General features: G+C 44.9%; 1 protein-coding gene across 2 annotated transcripts in view; it reads left to right on the forward strand.

The window, feature by feature from the left end:
- Window positions 1-20506, forward strand: part of DOCK5 (dedicator of cytokinesis 5) — an 88326-nt gene that overhangs the window by 50737 nt on the left and 17083 nt on the right. For both annotated transcript variants that reach the window (XM_083184773.1, XM_083184774.1), the window contains 13 exons: window positions 224-324; window positions 1689-1823; window positions 3899-4010; window positions 4125-4195; window positions 4303-4409; window positions 4598-4734; window positions 5405-5500; window positions 5658-5756; window positions 5864-5958; window positions 6144-6222; window positions 11652-11752; window positions 16475-16533; window positions 17891-18045. In XM_083184773.1, coding sequence (XP_083040899.1) covers window positions 224-324; window positions 1689-1823; window positions 3899-4010; window positions 4125-4195; window positions 4303-4409; window positions 4598-4734; window positions 5405-5500; window positions 5658-5756; window positions 5864-5958; window positions 6144-6222; window positions 11652-11752; window positions 16475-16533; window positions 17891-18045 — 1347 coding nt within the window. The remainder of the gene's footprint in view (window positions 1-223; window positions 325-1688; window positions 1824-3898; window positions 4011-4124; window positions 4196-4302; window positions 4410-4597; window positions 4735-5404; window positions 5501-5657; window positions 5757-5863; window positions 5959-6143; window positions 6223-11651; window positions 11753-16474; window positions 16534-17890; window positions 18046-20506) is intronic.

The following is a 20506-nucleotide window of genomic DNA, read 5'->3' on the forward strand; positions in this document are numbered from 1 at the left end:
TTAAAATAACAAAAAATCTTTTCCGTGTTGACCTTTTGAATAACACATGTCGACCATTCAGTGTTGAAAAACTGACTGCCCACGTATGTACTGTCTATCCTACAATCCATACCCCTGTGGACATGAGTGCAGATGATTTTATCACACTAGACTCTATTGTTAAAAAAAAAAAAAAAAAAATCATCTTTTTCTTCAGTGACTTTTTTTGTTTGTTTCCCCCCAGGTTTTCATTATTTCACTGATAGCAGACATTAAATTTCAGCACTTTAATCCGGTCCTGGAGACCTACATCACAAAGCACTTCAGTACGACACTGGCTTATGAGTGAGTATGGGGTGTAACGTGAGACCCGTGGTTTGTCAGAAGTACTAATCCGCGGATCCTTACAGGGGAATTCCGCATCCAGTCATTGTGTAGTTCCTGGTACCTGTGCATAATAGTGTCTGTGCAGGTCTGTTGCTCAGGACAGTCCGTATACTGACATTTTCATTATTCCAGTTCGAACTGCATGAAAAGTTGTTGCACTTAAAAAGGAAAAAAATAATATGAGCGGGAACGGTGCTACCATAAAATATAACATCATACTGTGACATGCATCTATGCAGCTTTTGTTTTAAACAATTGCACACCTTCATATCTACAGTATCTATCTTAATCCTCCCCACCTTTCTTGAGGTGAAGTACCACTAATGACCACCCAACAGACCAAATTACTCCTTAACACAAAGTTAAACCAAAATGATCTGTTTCAAACTTCCTGGAAGAAGAGGGAGCTGTGAAGACAGAGATTGGACTAGGGTTGCCTACCCTCCCGGAAATCGGGTGCCCCTCCCGGATACCGGTGGCTTCCCCAGAAGCTCCCTGGCCGCAGTGGTAAATTACAGCGATTTGCAGCTTTTCATGGAGGGGACGGGGCTAAAGATGCAAATTGTGTCATTTAGCCCTAGCCCCTCCACGAAGACCCGTGAATTGCGGGATTTTCATTACTGGGGCGGGGCTTGATGATGTCTACAGGAGACTTTAAAATAGGCAACCCTGGATTGGAGGTAGGAGCACATAGGGACTAAGCCATCATTTTGAAAGGCTTTTAAGTAAAGGAACAATCCCTGTGATTAAAAATAAAGAAATAAGAAAATCCTAGGCTTCCTTTGATGTAAACTTCCAAAACTTCCTATTTTAACATTGTACTTTATATTTAGGATAACTTTTTTAATGAATATATCATATTTAACAGCATTCATAGTTCTAAACATGCAATTCTTTGGGAGACTTATGGGCCCCAAGAGAAGAAGTCATAGCACCCAATCATCTTCAAGGTATTTTTTTTTTACAGAAGATACTTGATAAATGATCATTAGAAACTGATTGGATGTTAGGGACCACTAATACCCCTTTCACACTCACAAGAATATCCCAGGTTTTTGAGCGTCAGCACCTGGGTAGAAATCCCGGAATGCTTATACCGGGATATTCTTTGTAGACCCTTTCACACTGCGCTAAATCCTGGGCTGATGCGCGTTCATGTGCATCAAACCCGGGATATTTTTGCTAGTGTGAAAGGGGTATTCTATGTTTATCTTCTGTAGAAGGCTTGCTGCATCTCCCCATTACACCACAGTAATTCCATACTTAGTGTTCAGACTAGAATGACTGACCCGGGTCCTTTTGTTTTGTCCCGGTGCCTGCAGGAAGTTGGTGAAGGTGCTGACTTGGTACGTGAGGAGCGCAGATGACCCGTCGCACAGGGAGATGCTCTTCTCATCCCTTAAAGCTGTAAAGTCCCTCTTCAGGTTCATTGTTCAGTCCCGAGACCTCTACCTCAGGTGAGCACCTCTGTCATTGGACAGATGCTTTTTAATAAAAACCTAATAACCTGTGGGGAGAGCAGTTCCATGGGTAACACGGACCATACGTCTGTGGCCCGATTCCTCATTCTGCCGATCGCCTACATTAGAGATTCGACACAATTTAGGGGAGAGATGTGTCAATCGCACAGGATAGTAAGAATTTTATTTTATTATATTGAGGACCCTCCTAAATGCTAGTGAGATTTAGTAACTTGTAAGTCAGATGAGGGTGTGCTACCATAGGCATTGGGAATAACACGATTTGGGAAAGACAGAAAGAATGCCTTTTGCTGGTGCACCTAAGAAAAAATACGACTCATAATACATAACGTTTATTGGGTTTGTATTAAAAAAAAAATTTTGCGAAATAAAACCACACATACAAAAGTGACAACATTTAGTAAAAAGGGGAGGATGTTCCCCTGACTCAGTGTGACCCCCGATCACCTCTACCCTCTATGTATGGGTGTTTTTGAGGAAGCGTTCATTGCGAAGCGTACGCTGACCGACGTGTGTTGTAAACCCCCTCTTCCCCTCCCCACTTACAATGTTATAATTTCTGTACCGCTGCGCAACCTCGGTTACCGGTTCACACTCCGTGACCAAGACGTGAGTCTGGCGCCAAACTTAGCGTAATCTGAGCCAGCTGGGTGAACGAGGCAAGTGTATGTGTGCACACCTCACACATAGTTCACCAGCGCTCAGTGACTAGAAACGATAGCGGTTCCAGGAGCTGACGGCTGCACCACAACGGGATTGCCCAGGTCTGATGCATGCTCTAACCTGGTCTGATAAGCCTGTCTCTCTGAATGATACAATTCGAGGCATAAGAGTCAGCCCTTAAATGTATCAAATAAAGATTTGAGAGACATCAGATGATTTATATATGATTTAATACCGCGAGTCTTTCCAACAGAGAGTATTCACTCTCATTTGGTTGCACACCGTATCAAAAACACCTATACATAGAGGGTAGAGGTGATCGGGGGTCACACTGAGTCAGGGGAACATCCTCCCCTTTTTACAAAATTTTGTCACTTTTGTATGTGTGGTTTTATTTCGCAAAAAAATTTTTTTTAATACAAACCCAATAAACGTTATGTATTATGAGTCGTATTTTTTCTTAGGTGCACCAGCAAAAGGCCTTCTTTCTGTCTTTCCCAAATTATATTAGAGATTCCTTTACAACATGTTTGATTTTACCGATGACCCAAATCAGACATAGGGCCAGATGCACTAAGCTTAAAAAGTGATAAAATGGAGAGTGATAACCAACCAATCAGCTCCTGCCTGGCATTTTTCAAACACAGTCTGTGACATGGCAGGTAGGAGCTGATTGGCTGGCTGTTTATCACTCTCCATTTTATCACTTTAGAAGCTTTTTGCATCTGGCCCTTAGTCAATACTTGTATTACTGCATTTAATCTTGGATGTATTGGGGCCTTTTCAGATCTCTTCACACAGGTCCGAATTCAGCCCCCGTCTCCTATGGTGAGGTGGTTCGCATGTGTAAACCCCCAAAGTGAACGCGTTTGGTGAGCTTTTCACTTCCCGGGGCGTTTGCAAACTGATTGGCAGCCAGAGAGCGGTCGCTGGGGTCCTCCCAGCGTTTCATTTGCTTGCCCACAAAAATTGGTGGGCGTGTCCATAGAAATGCTGGGCGTACCCCTGCGAATGCAGACCTGCCCATGCCTGCTCGGTGCGGCAGATGATGTCATGCGTCCAATTCAGCCATCATCGTTTAGTATAGAAGTAAGGCTTACTTTTATCTGTGAACAATCATTCGATGTTGAGTAACCATCGAATGACTTTTCCTCTATGAGTATGGAATATCACTACAAGTCACAATAACTGTACAGATACAGTAATGTTACACTGTAATACAACAACAACAACAACAGTGCAGCATCTGTACAGTGCAAATTCATGTGATACGAACGATAACATAACGATATCCAAGACACACTGATCAGTAGAATAGGATTCTTTTTTGTGGCCCTTTTTTTATGGCCCTTTTTTATGACATCATCCTTTAATTCCTGTGTTTGCAGGTTCTATGGTCAGGGTGAGGGCAATGACCAATTCAATAACTCCATACGCCAACTCTTCCTGTCCTTTAATGAATTGATGGACCGGCCACTAGAAGAGGCTGTGAAGATTAAGGTGTGTTACCTGTGAACGGCCATTTTGTTGTAGCCAGAAAAGGCCATGAGATCTTCAAAGAAACCTATTGTGGAATTCAGTCTCTTGATAAAACCTTGTCACTTTCTGTTGCAGGCAGCTGCCTTGAAGTATCTTCCGGGAATTATAAACCACTTAAAAAATGTCTTTGATCCAGTGGAACTGAGGTGATTTATTTGGGAGGAGAAGTGATTTTAACTAATTACAAACTTAAAACTCATTGTACGGAGAATGTTTTGGTTAACCCATGAAATATTGATTCAACTTTTTATAGTGTCCTTTTTACCAAATTTATGGAAAGTGTACCCCGTGACCAGCTCGTTCATCAGACATTGACCTGCATGAGTAAGGTGGTGGAGAGTGACCTCTTCTTACAACCAGGTGGGCATGAGCTAGATAAAATGCCTACCAAACTGGATTGTCTTTATCTGATTTGTCGGCCAGTCTAGGTTACATTGTGCTAGTTGTACCCTTGTTGTTTCCCAACCTTGATAAAGTTTGACTTGTTGAACTTTTGTCCTATCCAAGAGTCAAACTATGTAATATGGCAATATCGTCCATCTTCGCAGAGTGCAGAGATGTTATTTTACCTCTCCTCATTGACCAGCTAAGCGGACAACTGGATGACTATTCTAACAAACCAGATCATGAAGCGAGTGGACAGCTACTTAGCAATATACTGGAAGTTCTCCAGAACAAGGAGGCGGTAAGTGATCAAAGGGAGATGGTGGACAAGGCAAGTACAGTTAGTGTGCTGCTAGTGTGACATAGTTGTGAGGAGAATGGAGTGAGAAGAGCTGAGTAAATAACTGAATGGAGTAGGTAGCGTAGGGGTAGCCAACTCCAGTCCTCCAGAGCTACCAACAGCTAATGTTTTCCAGATCTCCTCACAGAATCACAAGTGAAGTAATTAGCTCCACCTGTGGATCTTTTAAAATGTGTCACTCAGTAATGAGTGCACCTGTGCAGCAGCTAGGTGCTCTGGAAAATGTGAACTGTTGGTTGTTCTTGAGGACTAGAGTTGGCTACCACTGGTGTAGGGAGTGTGAATATAATTGGGAGTACTTTTTACAGCTTGAAGAATCTGAAAATGGCTTTGATTTGGACCTTTGCGTCATATTTTTGGACTTTGATCCTATATAATAGAAGGCTAACGCTCCTCACCTCTATGGGGGGGATTTAAGTGTTGTGCATGCCAGCAGACACTAAATGGCATCTGATGGAGCATTTCAAGTGTTGCTCCATTAAAGCGTGTACAGCCGCCAGCACTGACATTACTCTTATGATGATCTCTCGATTGGACATGCTGCTTACTGGTTAAGCCTAAATTCTGTGAAGAGCTGTCTGATATGATTTATTATTTTGTGCCTGCACAGGGTGATTCTGCGCACCACATTGAACTCCTCATGGAGCGTCTGCTTCGGAGGATAAATCGGACAGTGATCGGGATGAGTCGTCAGTCTCCACACGTAGTAAGACCATGTCTGTGGGTGGCTGGATAGAACATAGAGCATTTGGTTCCTTCCCAGGGGATAACAATAAAACTTCAGCCTTTTAGTGTGTGGGATGCATTTTCATCAGGTAAACTTATGATGAAAAGTAACTTTTTTTCTATTTTTTTTTCTTTAGGGTCGTTTTGTAGCTTGTATGACAGCCGTCCTCCGAAAAATGGAAGATTACCACTATGATCACTACATCAGCACCTTCAAAACTCGTCAAGACATTATTGTAGGTTCCCACCACAGCCAAATGTTGTCCCACATCTTCACCTTCTCCCGGTATCTCATTCCTCTATAGATAACTTTTCATTTTATCTCAATCTATTGCCCGTATAGGACTTCCTGATGGAGACCTTTATCATGTTTAAAGACCTCATTGGGAAGCAAGTGTTCCCAAGGGACTGGATGCTGATGACCATGACGCAGAACAAGTGTGTACCCGCTGCCTGTTCTTCTCAGGTTCTCCTACATTCCCTCTAACTCTTCTCTCTTCCATCTCACACTGCCATCATTATTTCTTCCTTCTATCCTCCCCTTACTGGTCAGTATATATGAGTGTATGATTCTTCTTTAGTAGTAAGGTGTATGGCTATTGAATAACACCTTTTCCTTGTAGGGTCTTCCTTCGAGCGATGAATAGATTTTCTGCTGTCCTGAACAAGTTTTTTCTTGACCAGGCCAATTTTGAACTGCAGGTGAGAATCTGTAATGACTGAAGGTTATTGAGGGAAGTGGGGGGGGGATATTCAGTATAAAATTGAGCTATTGTGACTACCCGAAATGTATATTGTGTCTCATGTAAAAGTAGTGTTCTTGATGGTTGGACATTAGTCTGGATTTGAGAGTTTTAGGGTTCTATGTACTAAACCTTGGAAAGAGAAAGTAGATGGAATACATAAACCCATAACTTTAATGCAGATGATGAATAAATCCAGATTAATGACCTTTAGGTCGAAGTATAGGACTGTTCTCTGGACAGATGGTCCAATTAATCAGCATGGCAGGTTCCTCATGGTTTTGGTATCAACGAACCAGGTTAAGCAGAGAAGTTGCCTTTTCTAACGAGGCTGCTTTGGGTGGGAAGGACCTCCCAGGAAGCTTTTTGATAGACCATTCTATCTAGACCAGACTATGGGACATTCTGCTATCTGGATTTAAGTAGTAGTTTTGGGGAAAAAAAGACTAATTGTGGATTACCAGAACAGTGGGAGTTAATAGTAGCTTTACTTTGTGGAACAAAGTGGACTTTCTTTCTTACCATTAATTCCCATGATCCAAGACTGTCGGAGAACACAGACAGTGGGTCATGTTTCACCCCCTGTGAGCCAAACTCCCGCATTCCTGTGTTTTTACTCGAACTGTGACCATAAAGAGAGAGGTTGGAGTGGGTGCGAGCAATTAATCTTAGAAGCAATGCAGCACGGTGGATACCAAATGGGATACCTGACAAAACCATTACAGTATTTTTAAGGAAACTGTCTGTCTATATGTGCACCCAGCATGAGCAACGCTCACCTGCCTCAAATCACCAGTTACAACTTTATGTATACTGGTATTACACCGCAAAAGCACAAGAACCCTGCTGCCAGGTACAGATGAGTACAGAACAGGCGTACCATGCTACTTGGCAGGCAGTGAGCGGTAACTACATGTGTTGGACAGGATCTGAACAATGAGATGTTTATGAATGGGACAATTGTGTAATGGAGCCACATGCTTGTAGCCCCAGTTGAAAGAGAAGCTGGGTGCCAGGATGTATTTAATAAATGGCCTGAGTCATAGAATATGTCATTGTGTTCTGTTCTTATAATAGACGCTTCTGTTCTGACACAGACTTTCCAGCTTGGCTGTATGGTGCCACTCGGAGGCTAAATGCTGGCACTATGGGGCTACATTTCATGATGTTATTGCCTTGTGTAGTAATGGCTCTATGCTGGGGGCCAAGAAAAGTCATGGTGGTGTTACAGGATGGTATACAGCCTTTTTTGACCATGCCTGCGAGCCTGATTCAGAGATGGGCGCAAACCTAGTTTTTTACAGTAGAGCGATTGCCAGACGACTGCAATGCGAATGTATCATGATATTCATGCACCACAGAGAATTTATTTGCAAAGCGTTTGACAGTCGGAGCATTTGCGGAAGATAATTTGTTGTAGTGACAGAAACGCAGACGGGTTTGGGGCATGTTTCAGCCTACGCCTTTGGTCCCATAGGCAGCTGCAGCGGCTTAGTAATTTCTCTTCCTGCCATGGCCATGCTGCATGACAGTAGGCTGTACTGAGGAGCCAGATAATCACTGATCTGTGATCGGCACTGCGTCCTTGTATCCAGAAACTGGAAATTGCAAAGAGACTGGCGGACAAATCAGTACAAATCTAGTGATCTGCGGCCTTTGCATAGTTTGCAGTCACAGTGTATGGAATAACAGCTCATTTTAATTGTATTGTGTAATATAAACCAGGCAGAGATTTAAGTTGGTGTTTATAATAACATAGTTTTACAACTGTTTTCATTCATTTACCTAAAGGATCAAAAATGTAGTTTATTCATAAAAAAAAAAAAATATATATATATATATATCTCTTATATATTTAGCCAGATCTGTCACTCAACCCCTGTGGAGAACGTTCCTGTGTAGGACAGTTTCACTTTCATGTGTCTGACGTTCCACCCCCTTGACATCACCTCTCCCCGCCCAGCCAGGGCTACAGTACACGCCCACCATCCACCATTACTCCACAGCCACCATCCACCATTACTCCTGCACATCCCTACCCTCTGCCAGGACCCCCGCGACCCCCCCTCCCGCGATTCGCGGGACCCCCCGCGACCCCCCCCTCCCGCGATTTGCGGGACCCCGCCGCGACCCCCCCTCCCGCGATTCGCGGGACCCCCGCGACCCCCCTCCCGCGATTCGCGGGACCCCCGCGACCCCCCCTCCCGCGATTCGCGGGACCCCCGTGACCCCCCCTCCCGCCATTCGCAGGACCCCCCGTGACCCCCCCTCCCGCGAATCGCGGGACCCCCGCGACCCCCCCCTCCCGCGAATCGCGGGACCCCCGCGACCCCCCTCCCGCGAATCGCGGGACCCCCGCGACCCCCCTCCCGGGATTCGCGGGACCCCCGCGACCCCCCCTCCCGCGATTCGCGGGACCCCCGTGACCCCCCTCCCGCCATTCGCAGGACCCCCGTGACCCCCCCTCCCGCCATTCGCAGGACCCCGCACCCCCCCTCCCGCCATTCGCGGGATCCCCACTTTCCACCCTCCCGCGAGTCGCGGGACCCCCGCGACCCCCCCTCCCGTGATTCGCGGGACCCCCGCGAACCCCCCCTCCCGCGATTCGCGGGACCCCCGCGACCCCCCTCCCGCGATTCGCGGGACCCCCGCGACCACCACGGTATCCGGACTATTGTTAGACAGCACTTACATCGACAGCCATTACATCGACACCATTAGTTCGACACCTCAATAGGTCGACATGGTTTTAGGTCGACATACCATTAGGTCGACATGTTATTATGTCGACAGCTCATTAGGTCGACATGTTTGTAGGTCGACACTGCCATTAGGTGTCTATGTCGACAGTCAATAGGTCGACATGGGTTTTTTCACTGTTTATTGAGCCGACATGTGCCGACAGGCGGCATTTCATGCCCTACTATCCACTAGGGTGGTGGGAGAATAAAATAAATAGTGTGCCGAGCGCAGCGAGGCATCGTGCCCGAAGCATAGCGAGCGGCTGCGGTACACTTCAAACTGTGTCCATGTCGACATTTCGGCCAAAAAACAGTGAAAAAACCCATGTCGACCTTTTGACTGTCGACATAGACTCTGTCGACCTAATGGCAGTGTCGACCTAAAAACATGTCGACCTAATGAGCTGTCGACCTAATGAGCTGTCGATCTAATGGTGTCGATGTAATGGCTGTCGATGTAAGTGCTGTCTAATATCCGTCCCAGACCCGACCCCCCCTCCCGCGATTCACGAAACCTCCCGTAGCGCACCCCTCCCGCGATTTGCGGGCCCCCTCGGCACCTCTCGCGATTTGGACCCCCGCACCACCCCCCTGCGCCCACCCTCCCTTGATTCACGCCCCCCTCATGCAATTCACGGCAACCCCCCACACCCCCCCTCCTGCGATTCGCAGCCCCCCCACGACCCCCGCCTCCTGCGATTCATGACCCCTCCCGTGATTCACGGACCCCCGCACCACCCCCCCTTGACTCACGGCACCCCACGCGCCCCTCCCGCAATTCACGGACCTCCGCAACCCCCCCTCCCGCAATTCACTAACCCCGACAACCCCCCTCCCGCAATTTGCGGACCCCCCTTCCCACGATTCAAGCCCCCCCGTGCCCTTGCCCACGATTTGCGGACTCCCGCCCCCTCCCGCTAACCGCGGATCCCCACACACCACCCCCCCTCCCACAATTTGCAGACCCCCCAGACCCCCTTCCGGCAATTCCACCCCCCAGCGGACCACCGCGGCCCCCGCTCCCGCATTTCACGTACCCCCGTGACAATGGGGGATCCTGTACCACCACAAGCAGGTACCGCCCCTAGGTGGGAAATCCGGCCCTGGCTGCCGCACTGCAGGTTTCCCCACTGCCCTCTGCACCAGCGCCACAACTTTTATCAATGTCTTGCCCACATACCACTAATATACAGCCTCCTTCTCTCATGCACGCTCACTCCCTCCCAGTGGGAGGAGACGCTCACCCACTGCCGGGAGCTGCATACTGTCCCCCACCCTCCTCCAGTTCTAGGGATGCCCATCGACCATCAATGATTTTCAAATAATCGATGGTTTATGGCCGATGTTGAATACTTTTGCCATCAATGTGGGAGGACACTGCCCTGCCTCCTGTTCTTCTGCCCCGTAACTTCCGCCAGTGGAGACCCGCTCACCCTGTGTTGCCCACATTCCCCTATCATGCTTTACCGGCCAGCCTCCTGCTCTCATGCACCCTAACTACCACCCATTCGGAGGAGACACTGACTCCTGTATTTTTGTGCTGCCACGCTGGACCCTCACCCACTGGCAGAAGCTGCACAGTGTCCACCACCCTCTTTAGTCCCCCGTATGCCCACACACCCCTATCACTACCCAGCTTCCTGCTCTCCTGAACCGTAACTTCCACCACTGGGTAATCGCTGACGCTGTGTTGCCCACATACCCCTATCATGCCTCATATCCCAGCCTCCTGCTCTCATGCACCCTAACTCCCACCCAGTAGGAGGAGACACTGACTCAGGGCCACCGTCCGGTACTCCTGTGCTGCCACGCTGGACCCTCACCCACTGCCAGAAGCTGCAATACAGGGCATCTTTCATACAATTCTAACCATATTTCTCACAATACAAATGTTCACAAATTAAGGGGCGTAGCCCCTTTCGCCGGTGTGAAGAGCGCCCGTAGGGCGCGATGAATCACCTAGTATATATATAAAAACACAAAAAAAATACAAAACAAACCATAATTCTTATGGTTTAGGGCATAATGCAGACCTGATCGCAGGACAAATTTGTTCTCGAAATAGGCAAAACCATGCTGCACTGCAGGTGGGGCAGATGTAACATGTGCAGATAGTTAGATTTGGGTGAGGTGTGTTGAAACTGAAATCTAAATAGCAAAGTAAAGGCCCCCTTACACTTGTTCAACTTATTGATCAACAAATTGAACCTGATTGACTCAAGATTTATCCTATGTGCAGGAGGTTCAATCTCTTCCAATCTCTTGGTTATACCCAATGGCAAGGGATTGTGGATTGTGTCCTACACATCAGGCACATCAGATTTTGTCAGATAAATTGACTCAATCCACCTGAATTGAATCAAATCTCACAAGTGTAAGGGGGCCTTAAAAAAGAAACCAGCCAGTATTTACCCTACACAGAAACAAAACAACTCAATCCAAATCTAACTCTCTCTGCATATGTTACATCTGCCCCACCTGCAGTGCACATGGTTTTGCTCATTTTCAGAACAAATGTGATCAGGTCTGAATTAATGGGTTAGCCAGGCGTAATAAAAGTCTGTGCATACATATATATACTGACCTACACGCTAGAAGTTAATGTAACATCTACTCTACAGATATTTTTCTTTTATCTTCCCTTCAGCTCTGGAATAACTTCTTCCACTTGGCTGTATCGCTATTAACCCATGAGTCTCTGCAGCTGCACAAGTTCTCGCAGGAGAAACGGCACAAGATCCTGTGCAAGTAAGACTACATGGGTTTTCTATTTTACACATATCCTTTATCTTCAGTCTTCTCATTAACAAACTGTACAGGTAGTTGTGTGTAAAAGACAATTGGGAATTGCTATTTTTCGTCATATTTCTGAAGAACCTGCTTTAGGCTAATTTTATTTAAAATCAATACGTACTTTGTAATTATGTATCGAGTTCTTCACTTACGTAGGGAAGAATTTTTGGTACTTGTGGACAATCACGGCTCCCACGATGTGCATCGTATGCTAAAAAATCGCATCGCATGCGATTTTTAACAGAAATGCTTCCAAATGCATTGAAATTTGTATAAAACATGTTCAATGGCCCCCAAATGTCATTTTTCAGGCTGTACCACCCCCACTATCAACACGAACCCGAAGCGTGGCGAGCGCAGCGGTACGCGTCCTACGACCTTTTCATACCCCCACTATCCACGTCGGCGTGGAGTTGAGAATAGAAAGTGTGGCGAGCGCAGCGAGCCACCGAGCCCGAAGCGTGGCGAGCGGACACGGATACCTTCACAGGTATACGCGTCCCCTCGCGGGCTTCACGGGTGTCCACGTCCCCTCGCGGGGCTCGCTGCGCTTGCCACGCTTCGGGCTCGGTGGCTCGCTGCGCTCGCCACACTTTCTATTCTCAACTCCACACCGACGTGGATAGTGGGGGTATGAAAAGGTCGTAGGACGCGTACCGCTGTCCCTCGCGGGCTCGCTGCGCTCGCCACGCTTCGGGTTCGCGTTGATAGTGGGGGTGGTACAGCCTGAAAAATGACATTTGGGGGCCATTGAACATGTTTGATACAAATTTCAATGCATTTGGATGCATTTCTGTTAAAAATCGCATGCGATCTTTGAAAAATGCCAAAAACAGCAAAAATCGTATCCAATCGCATGCCATCGCATGCCACTACATATGGCATGCGATGGGAGCCGTGATAATCCACAAGTACTGAATTTTTTTTTCCTCAACCATTGTTAATTGATATATTTATATTGTAATCTCAAAAAAGATGAGCTTTGTTCACTGTAATCTATATTAAGCCTGACAGAAGCTCCCAAAGTGCACAAGATAGAAATGACATGGAGCTAATCTGAAGAGAACTGTTGGTTTACAGTACAGGTCTCAGGTCTGCAAAATATTTACTGGTCACAGCTAACATTAAATGGCACCGTCAGCAATGAGTATACGAGGACAGGTTTGAATTTCCCACCAGCCCTCTGGACCCTGGGTCCTCTGTGGCAGAGATTGAAAGTTAAGGCTTGAAACCTTTGATTGGATTTTAGTAATGAAATGAATAAATCATTTTGGTCTGTATGTATGATCCACAAGTAGTGGGGTCTATACCAGGTATTGAAATTTAAATGAAGAGAGGGAAATCCCTGATGTGTCCATTTGATTACTAGCTGTATATATATATATATATATATATATAGATATATATATATATATATATAGATATATATATATATATATATCTATAGATATATATATATATATAGATATATATATATATATATATATATATATATATATATATATATATATATAGAGATATATATATATAGATATATATATATATATATATATATATATATATATATATATAGAGATATATATATATAGAGATATATATATATATAGAGATATATATATATAGAGATATATATATATATATAAAGAGATATAGATATATATATAGATAGATATATATAGATAGATATATAGATATAGATAGATATAGATATTCTGTGTGGGTCCGGCACTCCCGATGTGCAGATGATGACTGCCCGGGTGCCCTCCTCGATTGGATCACGCCAATGTACATAAAACAGAAGCAATAAGTAGGCGTCACTCCGGGTCTTGGATACAACAAAAAACTTTACTGTAGTGCAGCGGCCAACGCCGTTTCGGAATCAATCCGTCATCAGGGCCAACACACCTGTGTTGGCCCTGATGACGGATTGATTCCGAAACGGCGTTGGCCGCTGCACTACAGTAAAGTTTTTTGTTGTATCCAAGACCCGGAGTGACGCCTACTTATTGCTTCTGATTTATATATATATATATATATATCGTTTAGCTCTACTTCTGCAGCTATAACCGGATGCTATATGTAGGGGAACACACCATCTAAGCCACTTGCCCCATTCTCATCCATTTGTGCTGCATAAAAAATAAATCTCTTCTAGCATCCTCTGTAATCATACATTTATTCATGTGTTGGCTCCATTAGAGTCCTTTTGCATATCATCTGTGTGCACTGTCTCTCTAACATCCTGATATTAAGCTTTGCCTGGATTCTGGTGTTCTCATTCTTTTATTAAAAGCTATTTGTACAGTTATTTATAGTACCTCTAATGGAGGTTGTTGGAAGCATCTCTTCTGGCCGGCTTGTAGTTTGTATCTGTTCTCTCCACTCTTATTTGGTACAGAGAGTTCAGTGTGTAGTTCTTACACTTAGCCTGATAGTCGCATGCTCTAACTTGGCCAATGTCCTATAAGGATATGTATGGAAATCCGTAAGAACTGAAAGAACACAATGATCAGAGGAGTTATACTCTTGGAATAAGCCCAACAATCGAAGACAAAAACAACCTTCTCAATAAAATAATGAAGGTCGGAATAGTAGTCCCTAGTGTTTGTATACAACATATGTGTAGAGGTAAAGGAGAGGTGTAGACCTGGTGTCATTAATCAGTTCTAGCTCAAACTTGTTACTGTACTGTTGCTTAGTGCAATATGTAATGAATTATTGATAGTTGCCACGGCCGTTGACCAGTTCTGGAGACTTGTTGAACATTTGAAATAGAAATGAATGCCCCAAATGGAAGAACTTGTCAGAAATCGGGACACTGTACTTAACAATTCTGGACTACTGCTGGATGGACTTCCTCTACATCTCTGGGTTGGACCTAGTTTCCCTGTAGATTTCTTGTCCAAGAACTCTGTATATATCTCAACTAGACCTGGCCTCTCTATGGTCTCCTGTACTGGGTTTAGCCAGTAAAGTGGACCCTTTTGAATTACCTGGCTTCCCGCTGGTCTTCTTGAATGGACCTGGCCTCCTGTTGGTCCTCTGGACTGGACCAGGCCACCTTCTGAGCCAGTCATGGGGCCCCCTCTCTTCCTTCACACTTTTTTTCCTCTCCAAACCTTCTAGTAATCCCACCAAATGGACGTTGTTTCCGGTCAACTCGTTTTTCAGATTGCCTACTTTATTATTTTAATGGAGTCGTCTGCAGTAGGGAGGTGGCAGCACTGCACCTATGCTGGTAGAGGAGCTGTATCAAATCTTCTACAAGGATAAGTGGAGAAATTGTCTATAGCAAGATGATACCTGGATGCTGATTGGCTGCAATGGGCCTGATTCAGACCTGATCACTGCTCTGCAAACTTGCAGAGCCCTGTGTTCAGTGTCAAAACCCGCCCTGTCCAAGGCTGCAGATGGCTTGCGAAATTAATGCTGATTGGTGGCTAGCTGAAAATCCATACACAACTCGTTCACCATCAAATGAGTTTGCCAGTGTGTGCAGTCTGTGCATAACCCAGACCCTACTGTGCACGTGCGATGAAAACCGGCTGATCAAGTCTGGAGCTGATGTCACATACCCTCCCTGGAAACGCTTGGGCATGCCTGCGTTTTCCCTGACACTCCCAGATAACGGATGGGTACCACCCCTTAATGTTGGCTTCCTGTCAGTCATACAGCGGCCAGCTTGCGATAAAAAAAATTCTAATTTCCAAAAGACTGGACCACTATGTAGTACAGCAGCTCCCTACCAGCAGGCCTGTATAACATCTGTTTAAAAGCGGTTTCCCCTGAGTGGTCTCCAGACCATGGCCTATTGGGGATCGTAGCTCAGTTTCCTTCTAACAGCTCTGGCTTCTCTATTAATAGTTTAGCTTATTTATAGTATTATGCATTTGTATGGCGGAAACAACATTTTCGCAGAATAGAAGTGCAATATAAACTGCCTAATCTAGAAGGTAATCTTTGTGTTTATAGTAGTAATACCGTTAAAAAAACCTACAGCAGCAGTTCGCAAACTGTAGGTCCCGACCTTCTCAGCATGGGGTCACGACTCCATGTTGCTGACCATCAGGCTGATGACTTTTCTAATCTCAGTCAGTGATTCAAGGAGTCTGAAAAATCTGTTGAATTGTCTGTTACTTTAGACTCCTCCCATAATTCTGTGCCTCCACAATGCTGCCATGTATGTGCTGTCTGCTGACTAATTGGGGGGGAGATTCTCTAAGCAAGAAATGCGGTAAAAACCCTGTTATCTGGGTTTTTACCGCATTTTGGGATGCTGTAAGGGGGGTGGGATGTGGTAGAAGCCAATAGGCTTCTACCGCATCCCACCGCCGCCCCGCACGGACCCCCATCGCCCCCTCACCTGTGTCCGGGCAGCACAGAGCTGTGCTGCCCGGACCTGTGAACTCCTCCCTGCACTGATCCTCTTCCGGGTGCAGGGAGGAGGAGAGCCCGGCGCAGCAGCAGCAGCGCCGGGTGTGTGAGGGAGGGGGGAGCCACCGGGACCTGCTGGGACCCGGCGACTCTCACCGCAAAGGACAGCTCTTATCGCATATGTTAGAACACATTCTTGGACAAATCTATAGAAATAGAATTTCCGCTGCATCTCTGATGCTTAATATTAGAATTCTGTTGCATGTTCTATTCCTGGCAGATAAAATGCATCTTGTCCTGCAGATACGGAGACATGAGGAAGGAGATTGGCCTGAAGATCAGGGATATGTGGTATAATCTAGGTGAGAGATTTATGCTATATACCTCTACATGCTATATACCTGTGGTTCCCTACCTTGGGACACCTCTAACATCTAATAACTGTCTCCCCCTTTAATACCAGAGAGACTGTCGTTGTCCAATGTCTTCTCTGTATATGGACACAGAGGTGCATGAACAGTCTTCTAGTCTGTCCTTTGAAATGACTTCAAAAAGCGATACAGCCAGCCAATCTGCCTGTATCCTGTCATGTTACAGGCTGGGTTTGAAAAATGACAGATAGGAGCTGATTGGCTGGCTGTTGATCAATCTCCACTTTATCACTTTTTGAAGCTTGATACATCTGGTGGCCGTAATCTTCAGTTTTACAGGGAAATACATTTTTTAGTGTTGTTGTCCCAAGCTGGAGAGCCTCTGTAGATACATGCATTTTTGACTACTGTTTGTATGTCCTCATACACCTAGACTCAATACGTTATACAGCGCACATACCATGATAGGGTTGCACCATGAGGAGTAGATGTAACAGAACATCAGGCTGAGACTTTAACTGCAGAGAAATAGGTTTTAAAAACATACAAAGTCACAGATGAAGCACAGCGGAACTTGGTAGGAGAGAAAAACCGCTGCATCGCAGCGCTGTGTAAGTTCTGTTGTGCTTCATATACAGCCTCTGTGTCGGTGAGACACAAATATGTGTTAAATTAATCAGCACAGTATCCTTGCGTGTTCCAGGTGCATCACGTAGCGACTGATACTGACCTCAACTAGTTGGTTGGATGGAATACAAATCTATTCCTGGTTGGGAGCAAATGTAGTTAGTAATTCAGTTACTTGCTCCCAAAATCTGGAAACGGACAAAAACTGTCAGTCAGACAAGGTTCTTTAGGCCACAGGTTCTCAAACTCGGTCCCCAGGACCCCACACTGCATGTTTTCGAGGTCTCAACAAAGAATCAAGTAAAATAATTAGTTCCACCTGTGGATATTTTAAAATGTGTCAGTGAGTAATGAATGCACTTGTGCACCTGCCAGGTGACCTGGAAAACGTGAACTGAGTTTGAGAACCACTGCTGTAGGTGAATCTGATTGAACTAATTTGACGGAATGTTTTTGTCCATTTTCCTGGGTTTGTGAGCAAACTGCTAATTTGCTCCCATGCAGTACTAGATTTTCAGTCAAACCCACCAACATGTTGGATGAAAGTTGGTCTAGTATATGGCCAGAACTAGATGCTTTTTCAGCAAAAACAGCCCCTGACAGTAGCATTGTTGTCCTGGACCTGTCAGCTCACCCCCACAAGGCATCTCGAACTGCATCTGTTACTGAGGCTAGATGTATGAGGACACACCAGTATATTACACCAATGTCTCTCCATCAGGGCCTCACAAGATTAAATTCATCCCCTCAATGGTGGGTCCAATCCTTGAAGTGACTCTCACACCAGAACCAGATCTGCGTAAGGCGACCATTCCCATCTTCTTTGACATGATGCAACATGAGCATAACTTCAGTGGGAGTGGTCACTTCCACATGGTAAGTGTCTGTACATAGTGTCTGTACAAGCTAGCACCAGGAGAAGCACAAACAAAACTTTAAGAGCTATGTGTGCAAATACTAGGTGCTTAGGAAATAAAATCCCAGAACTAATTGCAATAATGACAAGGGATGAACTGGATATTGTGGCTATTACAGAGACATGGTGCAACGAAAATCATGACTGGGATATAGCTATACCAGGATATACTTTATTTAGGAAGGACAGAATGGGAAGAATCGGAGGAGGGGTTGCAATATATGTGCAATACAGGCTACCAGGTCAGGAAGAGGAACTTGACAAGAGCCTATTGCAGGACATTAATAACATGGCATTAAAAGGAGAGGTCATAATCGTGGGAGACTTTAATCTACCTGATGTAAACTGGGAGCTGCCTGTTGCAAGTTCCACCAGAAGTAGGGACATTCTGAATTCCTTGCAAGGAGCATCCCTCCAGCAATTGGTTAGGGAACCCACTCGTAAGGATGCAATATTGTAATTTAATACTTACAAATGGTGACAGAATATCTGATGTAAATCTGGGTGAAAACCTGGGATCCAGTGACCATCAAGCAGTATGGTTCAAAATAAAGATAGAGACTGACTCATCGCACACAAAAACAAAGGTGTTAGATTTTAGTAAAGCTGATTTTGTAGAGATGGTAAACTCTGTAAGGGATTCCTTGGCAGAGTGAAGGAACTTGGAAGCAGTTGCGGAGAAGCCGGGAAAAATTATAAAGTGCAATACTAAAAGCAACAGAACTTTGTGTCAAAAGGGTTAGTAAAAACACAAGGAAAAGGAAGCCATTGTAGTTTGCTAATGAAGTAGCAAGTATTGTGAAAGCAAAAAAGTTGTCCTTTAAGAAATTTTAAGCAGATACAGAATAATGAGGACAAAGTGGTGTATCTTGTTAGACAGAAGGAGACTAAGAAGGTAATCAGATGTGCAAAGGCACAGGCTGAGGAGAAAATGGCCCAGTCAGTGGGTAAAGGGGAGGAAAAACTTTTTTAGGTATGTAATTGAAAGGAGTAAATCAAAAAGTGGAATAATAAGACTAAAGACAGAGAGTGGAAGTCTTCCTGAGTGGGACAATGTAATAGCAGATCATATTAATAATTATTTCTGCTCAGTATTTACTTCTGAAAGAGAGGGGAAGGGGCCACAGTTAAGTTGCAAGTATAGTCAGAAAACTAAGGTAGAAACAACTACATTTACAGAGGCGAGTGTCCTCACAGAACTGTCAAAACTGAAAGTGAATAAATCAATGGGGCCAGATGGGATACATCCAAGGGTACTAAAAGAGCTTAAAGGGGAGCTGGTAAAACCAAAAGCAGAATTATTCAACCAGTCACTAGCTACTGGAGTAATCCCAGAGGACTGGAAACAGTGAATGTAGTCCCACTGCACAAAAGTGGAAGGAAGAGGTAAGCAACTATCGACCAGTGAGTCTTACCTCAGTAGTAGGGAAATTGATGGAAACACTCTTAAAACAAAGAGTTGTAGAATATCTCAAAACCAGCAATTTACAGGATCCAAAGCAGCATGGGGGGTTTACTGGGGGAAGATCATGTCAAACAAATCTTATTGACTTTTTTGACTGGGTGACTAAAGTAATAGATCAAGGTGGGGCTGTAGATGTAGCTTATCTAGACTTTAGTAAGGCTTTTGACACTGTCCCTCATCGAAGACTGTTAAATAAACTTGAAAGTTTTGGATTGGATTCTAAGATAGTTGAATGGATAAGATCGTGGTTGCAGGACAGAAAACAGAGAGTTCCAGTAAACGGAGTACAGTCAAAGGAGGGAAAGGTTACAAGTGGAGTACTCCAGGGTTCTGTACTTGGACCAGTGCTTTTTAATATCTTTATTGGTGATATTTCAAATGGAATTGAGGGTAAAATGTGCCTTTTTGCAGATGACACAAAGGTATGCAACAGGGTAGACACACCAGGAGGGGTAAAACAAATGATTGATGATCTAGGTAGATTAGAGGAATGGTCAAGAGCATGGCAACTACAGTTTAATGCCAAAAAATGCAAAATCATGCACTTGGGTCTCAAAAATCCAAAGACTAAATTTAGAATAAATAGCACTATAATGGAAACTACCGAGCAAGAGAGGGATCTAGGTGTCACTATTTCAGAACACTTAAAGGCAGGTAGACAATGTAACAAAGCAATGAAGAAGGCAAGTCAGATGCTTGGTTGCATAGGGAGAGGTATCAGCAGTAGAAAGAAAGAACTAATAATGCCACTGTATAGGTCATTGGTACGACCTCATCTAGAGTACTGTGTTCAGTTCTGGAGGCCATATCTCCAGAAGAATATAAATACATTAGAGACTGTATAAAGAAGGGCAACTAAAATGGTGCATGGCCTACATCACAAAATGTACCAGGAAAGACTAAAAGATCTTAATATGTATACTCTGGAGCAGAGAAGGAAAAGAGGGGACATGATA

Source organism: Crinia signifera, chromosome 4 (assembly GCF_055691185.1).
Source record: "Crinia signifera chromosome 4, ASM5569118v1, whole genome shotgun sequence".
Classification (NCBI taxonomy): domain Eukaryota; kingdom Metazoa; phylum Chordata; class Amphibia; order Anura; family Myobatrachidae; genus Crinia; species Crinia signifera.